The sequence below is a fragment of the Solanum dulcamara genome, chromosome 8 (genome assembly GCF_947179165.1).
Source record: "Solanum dulcamara chromosome 8, daSolDulc1.2, whole genome shotgun sequence".
NCBI lineage: Eukaryota > Viridiplantae > Streptophyta > Magnoliopsida > Solanales > Solanaceae > Solanum > Solanum dulcamara.
This window is the reverse complement of record NC_077244.1, coordinates 15,685,993-15,707,245: the sequence shown is the minus strand read 5'-3', so window position 1 is coordinate 15,707,245 and position 21,253 is coordinate 15,685,993. Positions and strand designations below refer to the sequence as shown.

Below are 21,253 nucleotides of genomic sequence, written 5' to 3'. Positions count from 1 at the left end.
CCTTCCTGATGCGTTGATTCCTCATCTTCTACGCTTTCTTTTCCACTTTCATTTTTATCTTCCTGACCTATTGATTCCTCATCTTCTACACTTTCATCTTCTCTAACTAAACCACGAGCTGATGAGGTCAATTCTTCTGTTTCTTGAGCTTGTGGAAACTTATCCGCTTCTCCAGCAGAAGCGGACTCCTCTTCCGTTGAGCTAGCCATTTTATCTACATACATAAATTATCATAAAATAGACCAAATAAATAAACTTCTCGAAGTTATAAAATAAACACAAGTTGTTTAAACAACCATCGATTGTTTACACATAGAAGAAATTCTAAAACAATAGCAGCCACAAAATTAATTCCATATACAACTATGACATCACATAATACATTATTTCACTGATTCAAAAGGAGGAAAACATGAAGAGGAAAAAAAATGAGATTACCTTAAAATTAAAATTGTCTTCAAGGTGAATTTGAAGACTGACAAAATAATGTTGATCTACCTTTGATTTTTGAATAAAGGAGAAAGAATTGGGAAAAGAAAAGAGAAGAGAGGAGAACAAAGAAATTCGAATAAAGGAGAAAGAATTGGAAAAAAGAAAAGAGAAGAGAAGAGAAGAAGAGGAGGAAACAGAACAGATCATTTACAAAACATGAAGGAAATGAATATATTTAGAATTTTTATTATAAATTTTGATATTTTAATTTTTTACCCTAAATTTATAAATATTTTAAATCAACCCCAATTCTTAATAATTAACCCCTAATTAAATATTTATAACAAAAAAAAATAATATAAATCCCTTATCCTTTATTCAACTCTCAAACATCCATTTAGCTAATTTTCCCTAAAGTGTTGCTGTGTTTCCATATGACACCCAATTTTGTAGGGTTAAGGGGGAAAAGTTGGGATTTTGAAATTTAAACGTATTATTTTGAACTGCTTAAACAAACACATATTTTGTTTATTACTGTATTTTCCAGATCGCACCTCTCCTAGCCGCTCAATACTATAGAGGATTAAGCAGCCCAGCCCCCTTTCTTAAAATTAGGGATTTTTGGCTAATTTCTTTTGTTCACAAATCTCTTAAGTAGTTGTTCTTCTCTAAGAAATGGGTCAGATCCAGTACTCTGATAAGTACTTCGATGACACCTACGAGTATAGGTACTATACTATATCTTTTTCTTTTTGTCTTTGTATTTTTACTCCCTATGTTTTTTTTTCTTATCCTCCTTTTGTTGAGTTTTTTTATTTCAGGCATGTAGTTCTTCCTCCTGAAGTAGCCAAGTTGCTACCAAAGAACCGTCTTCTGTCTGAAGTGAGTGTTTACATTTTTGCTTTCAATTTTATGAGTATTATTCATGATATTGATAGAAAAGTATGCGAGATTCTTTAATTTTTCAAGTGCTACATAAATCATTTTGGTCAAGAATTTCTATTTAACAAGAGCAGGACACAACGGAAGTAAAATTAGCCTAGGTGAAGCCAATCAATTGGGATTATTAGTAGTGTTAGGTCCAGGTATTGTTAACAATCTTTCTTATTTAAATTACATGTTTCTATCATTAGTGTAGTCATGAGTGTGATAATAGAAGTTCTCTAGTTTGTTTAAAACACAAGTTATTTAGTAGTGAAATAAAATTTCAAATTGAACATAATAGAGGATTCACACATAGCAAACTGCTGAATAATTTGGCATTAATGTACAGTTTTTATTGGGTTGCTGTTGTAAGGAGTATTTTAAGTTTTAATTAATGTTTTTCTAGAAGAAATCTATAATTTGTTTAGGATTTTATTTGTGTACAAATAACATATCTAGTGTAATTCCACAAGTGGGGGTGTCTTGGGAGGGTGGGATGTACGTAGTCTTACCTCCTACCTTGTGAATGTAGAGATATTGTTTTCGATAAACCTCGGCTCAAATAAAACATATCAAAAAGGTATGAAAAGGGAATAATTTTGTTTAGGATTTTATTTGTATGCTAACATTTTATATTATTCATGAGCTTATATGATTGAACTGTTAGAATGAGTGGCGTGCAATTGGAGTTCAACAGAGCCGAGGATGGGTTCACTATGCTGTTCATCGACCAGAGCCACACATCATGCTCTTCAGGAGGCCACTCAATTATCAACAGCAACAAGAGAACCAAGTTCAGCAAGCCATGCTTGCCAAGTGAAGATTCACGCTACTTGTTTCTTTTCAACGTATCTTATATAAATGTCTACCTAAATATCTGCTTCTGATATGCTAAACACGGTAATGCTTTGCTCTTTATTAGTTAGGTCTTTGAAGCTCTTGTTCTAATTGAGCAGTTTTATGTTGCTGTCACTTGGATGTCTAGTTAATGTCTGGAGCAAGACGTGTTGTTCTTTTGCAGTTTGTTATATTGGCATATTTTCATATTCTAAGTCTGTCTGCTCAAGAAAAACAATGTCTTTTTTATCTTGTTGTGATGCTTGTATATTATAAAGTAGCACAGAGATCACTACCACTTGTTGGCGTCTTGTGCTTAGTCCTATTTTCTTTGCAAAATGGTATTCTTGTGTTTTAATTGAAATGTGTGTTTTTTGTGGGATTCATGTTGTGAAGAGATTATAGGGAAACTATGGTTGCTTTCTTTTGTTATCCTCCTGGGAACAAGGTTGGGGATCAGGAAGTTCATTAGGTTGGGAGGGGAATGCTTAGATCTTACTGTTTTGTGTCTTTAAGACCAGTTAGTGCCTTGAGGAAGTTCAAGGCAAAGGGATTTAGGTAATGAGTTTTGACACAAAGGATTTTGAGATGTTCGGGGAAAACAAAAACCTTGTTTGTTTCAGCCTTCTTTTTTTGGTCAACATAATAAGGATAACATAGAATTTTTCGTTTAATTATAAGCTACTATTCTTCCATATAATAGTGACTTGGAAGTAATTGAATCTCATATTTTTGATAGACCTGATTGCTGCTTTGGCTAAATACCCCATAGTATGCTGCAATGTCTGTATAACATCTCATAAGCTGACTGAGACTCTCATTGATTTTATTCTGTGCATTTTCAACATGGTGCAATATCCCCAGAGTTCCTTACCAGTAACCATCACCAAGCCCCTTCCCCGTGTCTTGATTGTGCCAAATGGTATCCATAGTTATGCCAACAGCATTTATCGGTAGCTGGATGATGTCTCTTCAATAAGCTTAAATAATCCTGCTGTCTTATATTGAAAAAACAATATTTATGAATTGCACTTAAAACTGTTAGATGTTGTTTAGCGGTACGAGTGACGTGTAATATGTTGATTAGACGTAGGTTATGAGTTTGAACTTTGTTGCAGACAAAAGCTTGGTTTATAAGTGGAGAGTAGTTGGGCAAATTCACTATTCACTGAGTTTTGATATTGTGTGTTAGCTGGCCTTGAGGGTTTTCTCAGTTAGGAAAAAAAACATCAATCACTTGTTTCATTGCTTCTCCTGGATAAGGATAATACCCAATACCTCTTTACGAAAAGATACTTTCTTGGGGGGTGGGGGTGGGAATCTGTACAAGAAGATATTCTTTTGAAGTTAAAGAAAAAGGTTGTTGTACATGGCACCTAAGGGTGTGGACTAATAGTCAATAATGTGGTTGAGAGCTCTAAGATCTTAGGTTCAAAATCTCAATCTAGATAAAAAAACACTAGGTGATTCTTCATTTATTAGCCTTGGTGGACAAAATTACTTGGTATTAAGTGGGAGGTGACAGGTATCCCGCGGATTAGTTGAGATGCGCGAAATCTGGCCCAGACACCACGGTCATTAAAAGAAAAAAAGATAGGTTGTTGATAGAGTTCTTTTAACTTGATGGTGAGTGGGGTTGGGGGAGGAAGATTTACCTCCTTTATGGGTATTAAAATAAAATTTTTATTTATAAATATCTTAATTCTTACCTCCTCTAAGTTGATTTGTGTGACTTGCAATTTTTTGAGATTTAAATTATGTAAATTTTTTTCCTTCTGTATCAAATTCTACTAGGTGGGGAGCCTAGTAGCTAATTTTATTTATTTATTGAAAGTGAAACCTGAAATGATAAAGCACAAACAAGGAGGGTTAGGACTTACTTTACTAAGAGCCTGTTTGGATGAGCTTAAAAAAAGTAACTTTTATGTATGAAGTGCTTTTAGAACTTTTAAGTGCTGAAAGTTATTTTTATAAATAAGCAGTTGAGTGTTTGGATAAAAATGCGTATGTTGAAAATAAGTGTTTGAATTTTAGGATTAAAAGAATAAAAAGGGTAGTTTGGGAATTTAGTTAAAATATAAGGGATATAAAAGTTATCTCTATGGTCAAACAAAATGGCTTTAAGCACTTAGAAAAAAAGAATTAGAAATCCTAACTTTTCATTTTTGACTGACTTTAAGAACTTTATGGCTTAAAGTTAGCATTAGACAAACACGTCCAAAAGCTAAAAAGTGACTTATAAGTTGGTTTGACCAACTTAAAGCCCATCCAAACGGGCTCTAATTCTATTGAGGCTTAAAAAAGTCTCAATTACTAGTAAGAATGAAAAAAAAAAGAATAAAGAACTAAATTTTCAATGATTGTCTCGGATAGAAGTGACCATATATTGAGTTGGTTGGGATATTTCAAAATACCAAACCAAACCAATTTTTAAATTTATAAATTAAATTAAACCAATAAAAATCAGGTTTTTCAACCTCGGGTTTTCCCGATTTTTTCCTATAAAGACTTTATACAAAACATATAACTTGTGTTTCAAATATTTCTTTAGTTCTAATATGATACAACTATTGAAGGTGATTTTAAAGAAAATAACTGAAAATTGTGAGATGAGCAATGCCATTAAAATATTCAACAAAGAAGTAAATGAAAGTGCAATAAATAAATACTGTTACTAACATTTGAGTTACTAACTAATTTTTACATTTTAAAATTAGAACTAAACTTGTAATCTACTTTGAAGTTTAATACAGAAGTTTAAAATTTGTTATTCCGTCTTTTTCTCAAAGCAATTACTTATGAATCTAACAGATTGTTAAAGGAATAATAGTGCATGCAGACACAAAAACCATTATTCTGAGACTGTTTGCACAAACTTTTTGCGTTTAGGTTGGCTCCATATAGCAACATATAGCAGATAATCCTATCTACTAGGCTAGGACATATGAGAAAAATCATCTAGTATTTTTGTCTCCATTGAAGCAGCAGACAAGTATTTTATGCCCAATAGATCACCAACTCTGCTGATAACCTGGCCAAAGCAACAACTTCTCAGTAACTAGTCAACATCTACATGGCTTATTTTTTCTCACAAGATATACTACATTGCCTAATCAGATGATACTCGCACAAGAATAAATAATTGAGACACTTATATACATTCGTCCATGTTATCATTATTGCAAAAGAGTTCGCAATACACAAACATAATATAAAGCAATGCATCTCAGTGTTACAGTTTTTTTTTTGGTCACGGAGATGAGGGCCTATAGTTTGTAATTATTCACAATGTAGTTTCTCAAAACCCCATCCCCATCCCCACCCCCAGGATGAATTTGGGAAAGGTGACAAATATATCAAAGTCTAGCAGCTAAGTTTACGGGCATATAAGTGAAATATATTCAATTCCAAATACCATTTTCAATTATTTTTTTCTAAATTTCATAATTTTTATGTGCAGACGCACACTACCTTAGCGTTGGTGACAAGACGCTTCTACACAAGATGACAAGAATGTACGAGTGAAATACCTTTCTTCAGAGAAACTGAAAAGTGACCAACTCATCTTATTATTGGTGTGCAAAAGTTCAAGTGAGTCTAGAGGCAGATCTAACCAGGTTTTGTGGGGTTTAATTGCACCCATTGCTTCCAACATCCAACATATACACTTTATAGGATCGCAACTATTATGAAACACTAACGTTAAATTTCAAATCCACTTATGAATTCAACCCATATCGCTAACATCCTGAATTCTCTCAGAATCAGAACTTTCAATTAAGTACGACATTCAGTAAGAAGTAAGTCAAGTTCCATTAACTCCTCTTAACTTGTTCTTAGACGATGCATTGAGTTGAGAGTCGAAGAATAAACGGAATAGAAAACACTTCTAACTGAAGATTCAAGTGAAAGCCATGTGGATAAATTTGAAGTCCATTACGAGGGTAGAGCACACAAGAGAACAATTATGAATTGAAATGGGAAAGAAATTCAAGAGCAAACTCTAACCTCCAATGCTTTGATGAGATCTTCCTTTGAGTGGGCAGCAGAAATACATATGCGTGCTCTAGCCAAAAGTAAAGGGGTGGCTGGAAAAGCAACTACCACAACGGCTACCTAAAGTAACAGACCACGCGGTGAGTGTTAAGACATTGATACAAGTGAGGGAAAAAAACAGGAGAATAGACATTCTTTTGACAAAGAATTAGCTAGATAGATAAGGATAACGTTGAATTAACAAGAGAAGAAAGTGTACATTCTGTTTGAGACAGTCTCGTGAAAAAGCAGGTAATTTTGCAATATTATAGAGCGTTATGGGTATCACAGGTGAATCATAGTCTCCCAGAACATCAAAGCCCATCTTCTGCAGTTCAGAGCGGAAGAAGTTGCTATTTTCACGTAGGCGTGCTATTTTTTGAGCTCCTATAACAATGAAGTTGCTCTAATGATCAATACAATATTGTTTTACCAGCGGTCAGAATCTGAACACAAACTTAAGAAAGAATTTTTGACCTCTTTTGGAACCATCTTCACCAAGCAAAACCTTAATAGCAGAAATGATTTGTTGAGCAGCTGGAGGTGATATGGAAATTGCATATAGGTGCGCTGGACAAGTGTACTTCAAATATTCAATAAGTTCCTGAAATTGTTGTCTTAATGTTAGAACCGTATATTACAAATTACACTATCAAATATTCAATATGCACTCTCTATGCCAAGTGGTCAAAAAAGGAGGTGATAATATCATTTTGAAGTTGTTTAGGGGTAATAGGACCTATGCAAAGTTAGAGTGTCTTCTTGAAAATGAGGTACAATTTTTTTTTTTTGGGGGGGGGGGGGGTGAGGTTTACATATTATCTCTATTGCATAAGTACTCCTTTGAACTATGATCGAAATTTCAGCGACACACCTAACTTAATTAGGGTCCTATTATCTCCCTAACTCATTTTTATTGCATTTTCGTGCACTTTTGGTGCTAACGTGGCACCTGCAATCAAGCAAGTTGAATGTGTTTGTACACACACGCCTGTCACGTCAATCATATATATATATATATATATATATATATATATATATATATATATATATATATTTAAAGTCTTTAGTTCTTTTCAAATCTTCTTATTTTCTTTATTTTGTATTTAAATTAAGTTAATAGACCTAATCTTTTTAACAAAAATTTTCCTTGTATTTAAGCTTTTGATTTTTTTTTTACCTTCATTCATTGTCTTTTCTCTTTTATTTTTCTATTGATTTTATTTACTCTTTTTATTTTCCTTGTCTTTCATTTTGATTTGATTTCAAATTTAATTCCAAATACTTTGTATTTAAAATAAGTTTAATTTGAATCGATATAAAAATAAGTGAAAAAATTCAAATATAAAATATAAAATTAAAACTTTAAAATTAAAGGACACTCTTTAATTTTTCTTTTAAAAAATCCACATAAATTTTTAAAAATAATTAAAAATGAAAAGATAAGAAATTAATGAAAGAAGAAAATAAAAAGTTTAAAGTGAGGAAGAAATTAAAATAAATATTTTACATATAAAAAAATGAAAATAATTAAATATATATGTTTTAATATCAATGTACAAACTAATTATAAAGTTACCAACTAAAAAAAGGACATGTGTCCAATTTTTTCACTCATCACTTGCCTTCAAGAAGTGTGCACATTCTTTGTGCCACGTCATCTTTAGGGTATATTTATTCCATTTTAAAATAGTTTAAGGAGATAATAAAATCTTGATCAAGCTAAGATGTGTCATCGAAATTTCGATCATAATTAGATAGTACTTATGCATTATCCCTTAACTATTTGGTGACAAAGAAGCATCCAACTAATGATAAAGCTAGGTCAGTAGCATTCCCATAAGAATGATCAAGAAAACCTACCTTGGATCCTGCAATATAACCCCCACAGGATCCAAATGACTTTGTGAAAGTTCCCATCATAACATCCACATTTGAAGTATCAATTCCCAAGAGCTCACATACCCCCTTTCCTGTTTTACCAACTGCTCCAATGCTGTGAGCCTCGTCCACATAAACATATGCCTGCATCAAGAAGATCAGACATACGAAGACGCATGAGAAATACGGTAAACAAGTCCCAAAATGTATATAATTAAAATATAGTCTGTCCTTCGATAATGAAACAGAGTTTGTCCCATAAGTGAAGGATGATTAGCGTATTAAGAAGTTGAACTCGTTGTTCTTGTTCATAGAAAAATCATATAGTTATTAAGATGAAAACAGCTTCAACGAACTACCTCGTACTTCTTGCATATGGCAACAATCTCTGAAAGCTTGCAAAGTTCCCCTTCCATGCTATATATGCCTTCCACCACAACGATTATCTTAGTCCACCGTCTATGAATTAATTCTCTCTTAAAACACTCTCCAAGTGCGATGGTGCTAGAGAAAGAAGAAAATGACACATTATACCTCATTTTCCAAACATATTACTAATAAAACAAGGAGAAGGAACGCATTTTTAAAAACTTACTATTATGTTGAAAAACACGAATAGTGGCTCCAGATCCTCTAGCTCCATTGACAATAGAGCTATGGTTTAGAGAATCACTAATGATCAAACCTCCCTGCAATGACCATATTTTAAGCTAAAATAAAAATGAAAAGTTAAACACAACGATACAATAGTAACTCTATGTACCTCTCCTATCAAGACAGGAAGCACGGCTGAGTTTGTTACATAACCCATGCCAAAAACAATAGCAGCTTGCTTTCCAACAAATTTAGCCACATGCTCTTCTAATTCAATATGTATTGTTGTGGTTCCTGTTTTAGCAAATAATGACCTTTAAGAACAAGAAGGCTCCCTCTATTCTAGAAAGACGCACATGAGAAACTTGTCTACCTCCATCAACTCGGGTACTACAAGTGCTTGCGGAAAATATTTTCAAACACTCGATTGTCCGAGGTGAATAATATTCATCAAATGCAGCAAAACCAAGATAATTATATGATCCCAAGTTCAGGCATCTTGAAACGTTTTTCGTCCGCCTGCATAATTTGAGTTTCTTTTGATTGAGAAAAAAAATTAAAAGGATTTCAATAATGTTACTCCTAAATACATGTGTTTTATAAAAAAGAACAGAACACAGTACAGATAGTTGAAGTAAATAAAGAATTGAAACAAGTTTTCAATACTCACTTTTGTATCTTCTTGTTATCATCGGTCACACGCTTTACCACATCAAACCAAGCATCCGGAGAACTACATATTGGCCGTTCAAAACAATCCTACAATAGTACGCTAAAAATTAATTGACCAAAACTTGAAACTAATCATATTAATGCTCAGTGCAAGTGTTCTTATGTTTCTCATGGAAATAAATTCTTGTAGCAAGTGGTGCCATGGACTACCAGCAATATCTACTTGTTGTACGATCCAATTAGCATTTGTTACATAGGATAAAACCTCTCTTCTGTAGATTGTTATAAGTTAAGTATGTCCCCATGTTGCAACTCACTCAAACAAGGCTATCTAATTGTAATGACCCTGAAGGTCATTTTTGGAAATTTTCGTAAAAAGACTATTTTATCCTTCTCGATAGTTTTCTTGAATCATATTTGATTGATATCTGATGACAGTTCCATAGTTTTCTTGAAAAGTTGAGATTTTTGGTAAACTTTGAGTCTTAGAGGTTTAGAATGACTCAAAAGTGGTATTTGAGCTCATTCGGAGTTTCGAGTCTCAGAACAGAATTCCGTCGATTTCATCAATTCCAAAACATTGAAATTGGTCTAAGAGAGTTGACGGAATAACTTTTGGGGTCATATCGTGGATTTGAGGTGTTGAGTTGAAAATATTTGAGTTTTGGCCATAGGTTTGACTTTCGTCAAAATTTGTGGATCAGATGCTTGGAACTGAATTCTGATGACTCCATTAGATTTGGAGGGCAATTTTAGGCCTAGGAAGAGTTCCTGTGTATTTTTTGGAAGCCCTGAGGGCATTTTGGTCATTTGAGGCATAAAGTTGTTTTAGTTGCGACTTTTTGGTTTTCGGGTCAAGGAGGCCTAGAAATCAAATTTTGATGGTTCCGCTGAGTTTGAAACATCGAGTTTAGTAGGTTGGCATATATGGATTTTGTATACGGGGTTCCGATCGAATTTCGACGGTCAATTAGAGAATTCGAAACTTAGAGAATCTGCTGTGTATTTGCAATTTGGTGCAAGGATAATTGCCCTTCATGATCACGTAGGACTAGCCATGATCGCGAAGAACCAGGTGGGTAATTCATCGCGATCGCGAGGATCAATTAATGAGTTCACCCTCTGGCTCATCGCGATCGCAAGGAGCAAGCCATTGCGATCACGAAGAGTAAAACATGCCCGGACAATGTTCTTCCTAAAGAAAGAGAATTAGACCCTTATCCCCCATTTTTAGACTTTGGGAGCTTGGGGGCAAGCGATTCAAAGGGGTTTTGTGTGGAAATATATGGGTAAGTGATTTCAATCTATTTACTTTATTTCTGTTGATTACATAGCGATTTTCATCTTCAATATGTGGTTTTGAGCCCAAAAGTTTAGGGGTTTTCAAGAAAACATGATTTCAATGTTTTGATGATTGTGAGATCATTTCAAGTTCAAATCCACTTCTTTTTTCACTAGTAAATTCCAAATACCTTGAGGAGGTAGTTCATGTAAAAATTTCTAGAATTTTCTCCTCGTTTTCAGAATCAGATTTTTCGGGCATTTTGGGTCAGTTTTGGTCCCGATTTTTAAAGATATGATTTGGATATCGTTGGTTTCGTATTTTGATTGGGAACTTGAATTTGCATAGATTGTGGTGAATTAGAGTGCATTCAGAGGGAGAAAGATCATGAGAATTGATCGAGCACGTATTGGCTAAGACAAGTGGACTCTTAAAACTCGATGAATTTCTTAAAATTCTCGAATATCTCATTGTATATGTGTGTTGGATCGTACTAGGGATAAGGTTACATGTTTAATTGTGATATGAACTAACTTAAAATGAATTGACGGGGTTAATAAAAGATGATGTATGCTATTGTTGAGAGTTGACTTATACATGCCGTAATCTAAATATCTATGTGTATTTGGTGAAATACTTGATAGTCTAATTGTTATTGCGGTTTGTTTGAATAGATTATTACTCATTACTTGTGTGAGCATGATGTTTGCATTGGTTCTGAAATACTATGATGAGAGGTATATAATTGTGAGACCGAGGTTATTTCCGGTCAGAGATATGATATTCCCGAGGTAATTTTTGATGAGAGATTGATAGTCCAAGGTCATTTCCGGTGGGATAATATTGCCGAGGTCATTTTCTGTGGGGTTGCATGGCCGAGGTTATTTTTGGCGAGGTTGTGGGACCAAGGTCATTTTTGGTAAGAGATTATGAGACCGAGGTCATTTCCAGCCAAAGTTTATTATGCCGAGGTCTTTGCCGGTAATTACACACATGCATAATCATTTGAGTGTGCATATACATATTCTGTATATTTGTGTTGACAGTTCGATGTCTATCTGTGACTTGTGATTATTTGTATGATACATCTCGTGATATTGAGCTATCATCTGAACCTTATTGAACTGTATAGTATAAACTGTTAGGTTAGGCTGATTTCTGTGCATGTTGTAGTCTAGAGGTTCGGTTGGGTTGGAAATGGAGTTCGTGTATTCTATTAGATTTACTTAGTTTTTCTAGTTAGCTTGATGGGTACCGCGTTGTTTGGTACTCACTCTTGCTTCTACACTTGTGTAGGTTCTGGGTTGGACTTTGATCATTATCTCCTTCTGATCATTCGAGGCTTCTAGGATTTTTGAGAGAGGTAGCTATTGACATCCAGCATACTCTCGGCTTTCCTGTACTTTTATGCTATACTCTACTTAAGAGTTGAAGACATAGTGAGACTTGTACTTCATTTCAGTTTTATTTTCTTTAGCGGCTTGTACACGTGACAATCAATCTTTGGGGGTACTTAAATTTGAAAGACTTCCTCTTTTATTTATTATTTACTTATTTAGATTGTTTCCTCTTTATTCTTCATAAATATTGGATTTTAGGCTGACTTGTCTGATTGGAGAGGACAGGTGCCATCACACCCAAATTCGGGTCGTGATAAATTGGTATAAGAGCCTAGGTTCATAGGTCTCACGTGTACAAGCCAAGTCTAAGTAAAGTCTTGAGGATCGATATAGAGACGTCTGTAATTATCTTCGAGAGGCTTGAAGACTGTTAAGAAATTTCCTTTATTCATTCTTTCTTATCGTGCCAAGTCATTATCGCTAGTGCTGAGTGTGACATATTTTTTTGGCAGAGGCTAAGGACCAAATCTACGTCTATTGTTAGAGGAGAGGCAGTCCCTGAGACAATTGTTAAGGACCAAGTTAGGGGTAGAAGTAGGGTCGAGTCAGAGGTTGAGGATGTGGAGCGGTTGCCGGTAGAGTTCGTGCCCGAGAAGCGGGACCTGCCCGAGGTCGTGCTAGAGAGGCCTCCCTAGAGTCACAAGTTGAGATTGGTGAGGACCAAGTTCTTCCAGAGCCTGCACCATCGTTGCTTTAGGAGACCTTATTGAGGATGTTGGGTATGTTGGAGAGTTTCACTCAGGGCACACCGCAGGGTTCACAAACTAGAGTTGGTGTACAGACTGCAGAGCAACATCAGGTCCCAGTGGTTCAGGTTCAGGTGGGCCAGCCACCATTGGTTCCCGTACTAGCTACCGATGCACAAATTGCTCTAGATATGATTATGACTATAGTTGATCAGCAGTGCTATGAGAGGTTTCAGAAGATGAAATCACCCCATTTCCAGGGTGGTAAGAGTGAGGATACACATGATTTTTTGACATTGTGTTGTGAGATGTTAGAGGAACGAGCATGGCTGATGCCTGGGGTATTTGATTTGTTGCACTCCAGCTCCGTAGGTCAGCCAGGGAGTGGTGAAGGATATTCATGAGGTCCAAACAAATTGGATTCCCTCCGGTTGAGTGGGGAGTTTTTTCTAGTGCTTTTGAGGATTGCTTCATCCCATGAAGCGTACGGGAGGAGAGTAGACTAATATTTGAGAGTTTGAATCAGGGCAGAATGTCAGTTGCTGAGTATGAGACCCATTTCTGCTAGTTGTTGAGGCATGCTACAATGTTGATCCCGGATGATATGGAGAGAGTCTGCAAGTTTGTGAAGGGTTTGACCTTCTCTATTCGATCCTATGTGTTCAGATTGGCCCGTAAGGGGGATTCCTTCTAATCCATTACGAGTACCACTAAGGTGGCAAAATTGATGGTTAGAGAGGAGTTTGGGGACCCCAAGAGGGCCCGTGCTAGTGGTTAGTTTTCGGGTACCTCATCTGGAGGTAGAGGTTCACATAGGGGCGACAATCAGTTTTAGCACCAGAGGCCTGTTCATGCTTCTATGCTAGCAGCCAACGATGGGAAGTTAGTCCGAGGATCTCAGAGTTTGGGCTGAGGTGGTTATGGTATTTCATCAGTGTCATCACAGCAATCTCCTATCCCAAGGTCATGTTTTAGTTGTGGAGATTCAAGTCATTTGATGTGCCAATGCCCACTACAGACTCATTCAGGGCCCTATCACACTTATTCAGTGGCTTCAAAGAGAAATTCAGTGCCTCCGACTAAAGGTTAGGGTAGAGCTCAGATAGGTAGAGGTGGTAGAGCCTCTGGGGTGGTGTTGTGGTTCTGCGAGGTAGGGGTACGATTTAGGCGGGTGGTGGTAGAGGAGCTCAGTGCTATGCTTTTCCTGAGAGGCTCGAGGCTAAGTCTTCTGATATGGTCATTACAGGTATCATTTCGATTTTCCATCAATCTGCATCTGTGTTATTTGATACTGGATCTACATTCTCCTATGTGTTTACCTATTTTGTATCTGGGTTTAATATGACTTGTGATCGCGTGCCCGTGCCTGTACATGTCTCTATACCTGTGGGTAAGTTCTTAGTGGTGGATCGAGTGTATCGATCCTGTATTATTTCTTTAGCCGGGTATGATAGTTGGATACACATGATTACACCAGGGATGGTAGACTTTGATGTGATATTGGGTGTGGATTGGTTTTCTCCTTATCGTGTTATTCTTGATTGCTATGCTAAGACCATGGCCTTAGCGATACTGGGTGTTCCAAGGATCGAGTGGAAAGGCACTAGTGGTTCCTACCCTAGTTAGGTCATCTCCTAAATGCATGCTCAAAGATTGATTGATAGAGGATGCATGTCTTATTTGTCTTTTGTTCGAGATGCTAGTGCTGAGTCACCTCCCATGGAGTCTATTCTTGTAGTTAAGAATTTTGACGATATGTTTCCTATTGATCTTTCGGGAGTTCCTCCGGACAGAGATATTAACTTTGCTATTAACTTTGAGCCAGGCACTAAGCCTATCTTTATTCCACCTTATCGTATAGCTCCGATAGAGTTGAAAGAGTTGAAGGACCAGGTGCAAGATCTATTAAGTAAGGGATTTATTTGCCCTAGTGTATCACCTTGGGGTGCACCAGTTTTGTTTGTGCAGAAGAAAGATGGGTCTATGAGGATGTGCATCAATTATAGACAGTTGAACAAGGTGACAGTTAAGAACAAATATCCTCTTCCTCGTATTAATGATTTGTTTGATCATCTTTAGGAAGCGGCCTTGTTCTCCAAGATAGATTTGAGATTCGGGTACCATCAGTTGAGAATTAGACTATCAGATATTCCTAAGACCGCTTTCCAGACTAGTTACAACCATTATGAGTTTTTGGTTATGTTATTTGGGCTGACCAACCCCCTAACAATGTTCATGGAGTTGATGAATGGGGTGTTTAGGCCGTATCTAGACTCTTTTGTGATTATTTTCATTGATGATATCTTGGTGTACTCTAAGATAGAGAAGGACCATTCTAGTCATTTGAGGTTGGTGCTTCAGAAGTTAAGGGAGCAGAAGTAGATGGCAAGTTCTCCAAATGTGAGTTTTGGCTTGATTCCGTGGCATTTCTAGGGCAAGTGTCCAAGGAAGGTATCAGGTGGATCCGACCAAGATTTTGGCAGTTAGAGGCTAGACCAGACTTACTTCCCCTACCGAGATTCAAAGTTTTATGGGTTTGGCTGGATATTACTCACACTTCATTCAGGGATTCTCTACTATTGCAGCCCCATTGACTAGAATGACTCAAAAGACGGTATATTTTCATTGGTCTGATGAGTGTGAGGCGAGCTTTCAAAAGCTCAAGGCCTTATTGACTTCAGCTCCTATTTTGACCTTACTAGAGAAGGGTGTAGACTTCACTGTGTATTGTGATACTTCTGGTGTTGGTTTGGGTGGAGTTGTGATGAAGAAAGGAAAGGTAGTTGCATATGCATCTTGACAGTTGAAGGCGCATGAGAAGAACTACCTTACCCATGCTCTAGAGTTAGCAGCAATGGTATTTGTGTTGAAGCTATGGTGTCATTACTTGTATGGTGTTCATTATGAGGTATTCACTAATCATCGAATTCTTCAGTATATATTGAGCCAGAGGAATCTGAATTTGAGACAACGTATATGGCTTGAGTTATTAAAGGACTATGACATGACTATCTTGTATTACTCATGGAAGGCCAATGTAGTGGCCGATGCTTTGAGTAGGAAGGCTCCTAGTATGGGGAGTCTCGCTGAAATTAGTGTTGATAGAAGGCCCCTGGCTAGAGATGTTAAGAGATTAGAAAATAGTCTGGTTCGATTGCGAGTTTCTGAGGAGAGTGGAGAATTTATTGCTTTTATTGAGGCCCGCTCTTTCTTAGTTGACCAGATTTGGGAGAGGTAGTTTGATGATGAAAAACAATGTCTCATTCGAGACAGATGTTGAGGGGTGAAGCCAAAGAGCCTAGACTTGATTTAGAGGGTTTCTTGAGGATTGGAGGTTGGATTTATGTGCCTAAGGTGGGAGATTTGATCAAATTGATACTAAAGGAGGCTCATTGCTCTCGATACTCTATTCATCTAGGTGCTGCAAAGATGTATCATGACCTTAGTCAGCATTATTGGTGGTGTGGGATGAAGAAGGACATTGCAGAGTTATGTCCAAGTGTTTGACCTGTCAACAGGTCAAGTGTGAGCACCAGCGGTCTGGAGGTGTGAGTCAGGGGATGTTTATTCCTACTTGGAAATGGAAGCGGATCACCATAGACTTCATTGTGGGTTTGCCTCTCACAGTGGATGGTTATGATTCTATATGGGTGGTGGTTGACAGAATGACCAAGTCTGTCCATTTTATTCCACGTAAGGTGAAGTATACGGCTAACAGACTAGCTTAGTTGTATATCAGTCAGATCGTTTGGCTTCATGGAGTTCCAGTATCCATTATTTCAGATTGAGATTCAGTGTTTACTTCATACTTTTAGTAGGATTTACAGGAGGGCCTGGCAACTAGGCTTGATATGAGTATAATTTTTCACCCACAGATTGATGGCCAGTCCGAGCGGGTGATTTAGGTGTTGAAGGACATGCTCCGAGCTTGTGTTATTGATTTTGGTGCTAGGTGGGATCAGCATTTTCCTTTAGCAGAGTTTGCCTACAACAACAGTTATCATTCCAGCTTAAGATGGCCCCATTCGAGGCTTTATATGGTAGGCGGTGTCGATCTCCTATAGGATGGTTTGATTCAACTGAGATGGACTCTTTAGATATGGATTTTCTCATAGATGCCATAGAAAAGGTTCGGATTACCCAGGATAGGCTCTTGACAGCCTAGAGTAGGCAAAGAGCTATGCGGATAGGAGGCTTCGACAGTTGAAGTTCATGGATGGTGACCATGTTTGGCTCTGAGTGTCGCCCATAAAACGTGTGATGCGGTTCGGGAAGAAGGGCAAACTTAGACCTCAGTTTATTGGCCCATTTGAGAATTTGGGGTGAGTGAAAGATGTGGCTTATAGATTGGCCCTGCCAACTAGCTTATCAGAGGTACATCATATGTATCATGTTTCCACGCTCCGAAAGTATGTTTCGGACGAGTGTCATGTATTATCTCTTGACATGGTAGATGTAACATCCCTTAAAATGCTCATAAGTGCCTTAAGAATCCCTTAGGAGTAGTCCGCTCGCGTAACGTATTTTCCTTATTCTTTTTGGCAAATCCTAGTCTAGAATGTCGATCGAGGGGTTAAAACCTGCGGGAAAATGGTCTCGATGGATTTTTAGGACTTGTGTACCGAAATATAAATTTTGTCAAAAATTACACAAAACAGTAAGGTGTGCGGAAGCTCTGCATCGCCCACTTGTTCCCATTCAGTGTAATTTTTTTCCGAGTCAAAATTTAGCCGAAATTCCATTCGCTAAAAATTGGCCTATCCGGGAGCAGCTCCACATCGCAGACCTGGGCAAGAAATTTTGCCCGTATTCAATTTTTAAGTAAGGGCACTTTAGACTTTTCCCTAATTGTTAGTTAATGAACCTAGACGTTTTCAGGGCCTAATTCTACTCTATAAACTACCCTAAATCCTTAATTCCATTCATTCTTCTATAATTCACTTACTCAAATATTTCTCTCTCTACAAGAGCTCTCAAGGAATCCATTGAAGAGTTCAAAAAAATTTACTCAAGCCCTCCATCAAAACTCTCAAATTCTTTCAAATTCCTTGGTTTTCTTACTCAAGGTATGTGGGTATTGATTCATGGATTCTTTCATCCATGAAGCCCAATCAATTTCTCAAGTTTTCTATTAAATTCCAAGTATGGAATTTTATGGGTTTATGATCTCTATTCCAATTGCATGAATTATGATTCAAATTATGATTATGAGTCTATTTTGATATAAATTGATGGTTATTGCATTGAATTGAAGAGTTTTTCCATGAATTTTCCTATATTGATCTTTAAGGTTCATGTTATGAATTATGTGTATTTTCAATTATACTTCCAAATGATATTATCTTTACGAATTATGTATGGGCTAATAGAAAGTATATGATCATGCATGTTTTCAAGTCAATTTCATGATTTTCAAGTCAATTGATCATGCATTCATGTTTTACCCTAATTTCACAGTATGAATTATGATTATGTATTTCAATTATGATCATTGACTATAATTATGTTTCAAATTATGATTTTCATGCAAATTATGGAAAAATGACTTAGGGAACAATGTGGTGCCTTAAGGCCTAATGATATGAACTATTTATGTATGATTTGTAATGTGGAACGACAATACCTGCATTGCTCTTATGTTATGAAAATGAGCTACTTTATGATTTCAAACCTATGATCATGATTATGATATATGTCCATTACGATTCTCATGCTATGAATGTATTTCGTGAGATTTGACTTAGCACCAAATATGGACTTGAGGTAGGGGATTGAAATATGGGTCCCTTATATAAAGTCTCTTGTCCCATAACTACATGCCACCGTAGGATTTCCCTTTTTGACCTAGCTAGTGGATCCACATATAGCGTAAGTTATGACTCGCCTAGCGGGGTAGAGTCTACCTTGGCAAGTAGATTCCCTTTTTTCTTCATTGTATGGGGAGACAACGGGATTCCATGTTATAACTCGCATGGTCTTATTTTCGGTTATGGTTTCTATCCCACATATGTATGGTCTTTTTATATTTTAAATGAATAATCCTATTCTTTACTTTATATGATAATCTTATGGTTTATTATGACTTGATCCTTCTTGTGACTACGTATAATTTTTACTACTTCTATCATGCTACTTAAAATAGTCATTTTCACAAACATGGTTTTCTATGCATTGCATTGCCTACATACTTAGTATATTCAAACATACTAATGCATACTTTTTGCCTACATTATATCACAATGTAGAGTCAGGCACTCTATCCTCTCTCCATGGCTAGTTGGTGTTTCATTGAATATTAGTGTGGTAAGTCCTCATGTTTCGAGGGAAACCCGAGTCATTTTTTTCTTTATTGTTGTTCTTAGACTACGATGATGTTTAAAGACTATTCTATGTAGTTTCATTACTTTCTTTGAGGGTGAGCTTGGAGCATGTCCTAGTCCTCGCCTATGTAGTCATGTAGAGGTATGTTGGGCATATGTATAAGAAGTCTATATTGTCATGATTCTCTTTAGATGTGCTATATTCTTGGAATTTTATGAGTTTCCTCTTATTGTTTACCTTATGTATGCTTATGATATGCTAAGAGGCTTGGTTGGGCTTTCTTCGGAAATCCTAATTGCCGTGTCACATCTAGGCCCTAGTTTGGATCGTGACAGCAGAGTTAGGTCAAGATTTGACTTTTGAGGAAGAGCCCATAGCCATTCTTGATAGACAGGTCTGTAAACTTAGGATCAAAGAGGTAGCTTCAATGAAGGTATAATAGAGATACCGCTCAGCCGGAGAGGCGACTTGGGAGTCGGAGGACGATATGCGGGCCTGATATCTATGAATTTTTGAGGCTTCAGGTACTTTCTTTTACTTTATGTTCGAGGAAGAACATGATTTTTAGTGGTGGATGATGTAATGACCCTGAAGGTCATTTTTGGAAAATTTCATAAAAATACTAGTGTACCCCTCTCGGTAGTTTCTCCGAGTCATATTTGATTGATATTTGATGACGGTTCCATAGTTTTCTTGAAAAGTTGAGATTTTTGGTAAACTTTGAGTCTTAGAAGTTTAGAATGGCTCAAAAGTGGTATTTGAGGTCATTTAAAGTTTTGAGTCTCAAAATAGAATTTCATCAATTCCACTAGTTTCGGAACGTTGAAATTGGTCTGGGAGAATTGACGAAATCACATTTGGGGTCATATCATAGATTTAGGTGGAGTTGGAAATATTTTAGTTTTGGCCAAAGGTTTGACTTTGGTTACATTTAGGGATCAGATGCTCGAAACTAAATTCTGATGACTTCGTTAGATTCATAGGGTGATTTTAGGTCTAGGGAGAGTTCTTGTGTATTGTTTGAAAGCCCCGATGGCATTTTGATTATTTGAGGCATAAAGTTGTTTTAGTTGAGACTTTTTGGTTTTCGGGTATAGGAGGCCTCAAAATTAAATTTTAATGGTTTCACTGAGTCCAGAACGTCGAGTTTAGTAAGGTGGCATATATGGGTTGTGTATACGGGATTCCAATCGAATTTCGAAGGTCAATCAGAGAATTTAAAACTTAGAGAATCTGCTGTGTATTTGCAATCTGGTGCTGGGATAATTGTCCTTCGTGATCGTGTAGGACTAGTCGTGATCGCGAAGCACCACGTGGGTAATTCATCACGATCGTGAGGCTCACTCCGCGATCACGAGGGTCAATTAATGAGTTCACCCTCTGACACATTGCGATTGCGAGGAACAAGTCCTTGCGATCGCGAAGAGTAAAATGTGCCTGGACAGTGTTCTTCCTAAAGAATGAGAATTAGATCATTTTCCCCCATTTTCAAACTTTGAGAGCTCGGGGGCAAGTGATTCAAGTGGGGTTTTGTGTAAAAACGTGTGGGTAACTGATTTCAACCCATTCACTTAATTTTTCGTTGATTATATAGCAATTTTCATCTTCAATATGTGGTTTTGAGTCAAAATTTTGAGGGTTTTCAAGAAAACATGATTCCAATGTTTTGATGATTGTGAGCTTGTTTTAAGTCCAAATCCACTTCCGTTTTAGTTCATGTAAAAAAAATGATTTTTTTTTCTCATTTTCGGAATTGGTTTTTTCGGGCATTTTGGATCAGTTTGGACCCAGTTTTCAAAGATATGATTTGGATATTGTTGGTTCTATATTTTGATTGAAAACTTGAATTTGCATAGATTATGGTGAATTGGAGTGCATTCGGAAGGGGAAAGCTCATGAGGATTGATCGAACGCATATTGGCTAAGGCAAGTGGATTCTTAAAACTCTGTGAATCTCTTAGAATTTCTGAATATCCCGTTGTATATGTGTGTTAGGAAGTACGGGGATGAAGTTATGTGTTTAATTGTGATATGAACTAACTTAAAATAAATTGATGGACTTAATAAAAAATGATGTATGTTATTATTGAGAGTGGAATTATACATGCCGTAATCTAGATATCTAGGTGTATTTGGTGAAATACTTGATAGACTAATTGTGATGCAGTTTGTTTGAATTGATTATTCCT

At 36.6% G+C, this 21,253-nt stretch overlaps 1 protein-coding gene and 1 pseudogene across 2 annotated transcripts; one reads left to right on the top strand and one right to left on the bottom strand.

Annotated features, from left to right (window-relative positions):
- Positions 1–894: 894 nt before the first annotated feature.
- Positions 895–6,489, top strand: LOC129900850 (cyclin-dependent kinases regulatory subunit 1-like). 2 transcript variants are annotated; one of them, XR_008769710.1, is made up of 4 exons: positions 895–1,160; positions 1,254–1,314; positions 2,024–2,256; positions 5,654–6,489. XR_008769710.1 is itself a non-coding variant. In XM_055975929.1 (3 exons), exons 1-3 carry the CDS (start codon positions 1,108–1,110, stop codon positions 2,174–2,176), a joined length of 267 nt encoding a protein of 88 aa, XP_055831904.1. In that variant the 5' UTR covers positions 895–1,107; the 3' UTR covers positions 2,177–2,491. The 2 variants fall into 2 exon arrangements, 1 of the variants encoding a protein (XP_055831904.1); XM_055975929.1 differs by lacking the exon at positions 5,654–6,489 and having other exon boundaries at positions 2,024–2,491.
- LOC129899824 (long chain base biosynthesis protein 2a-like) overlaps positions 4,921–21,253 on the bottom strand; it is a 36,783-nt pseudogene continuing 20,450 nt past the window's right edge.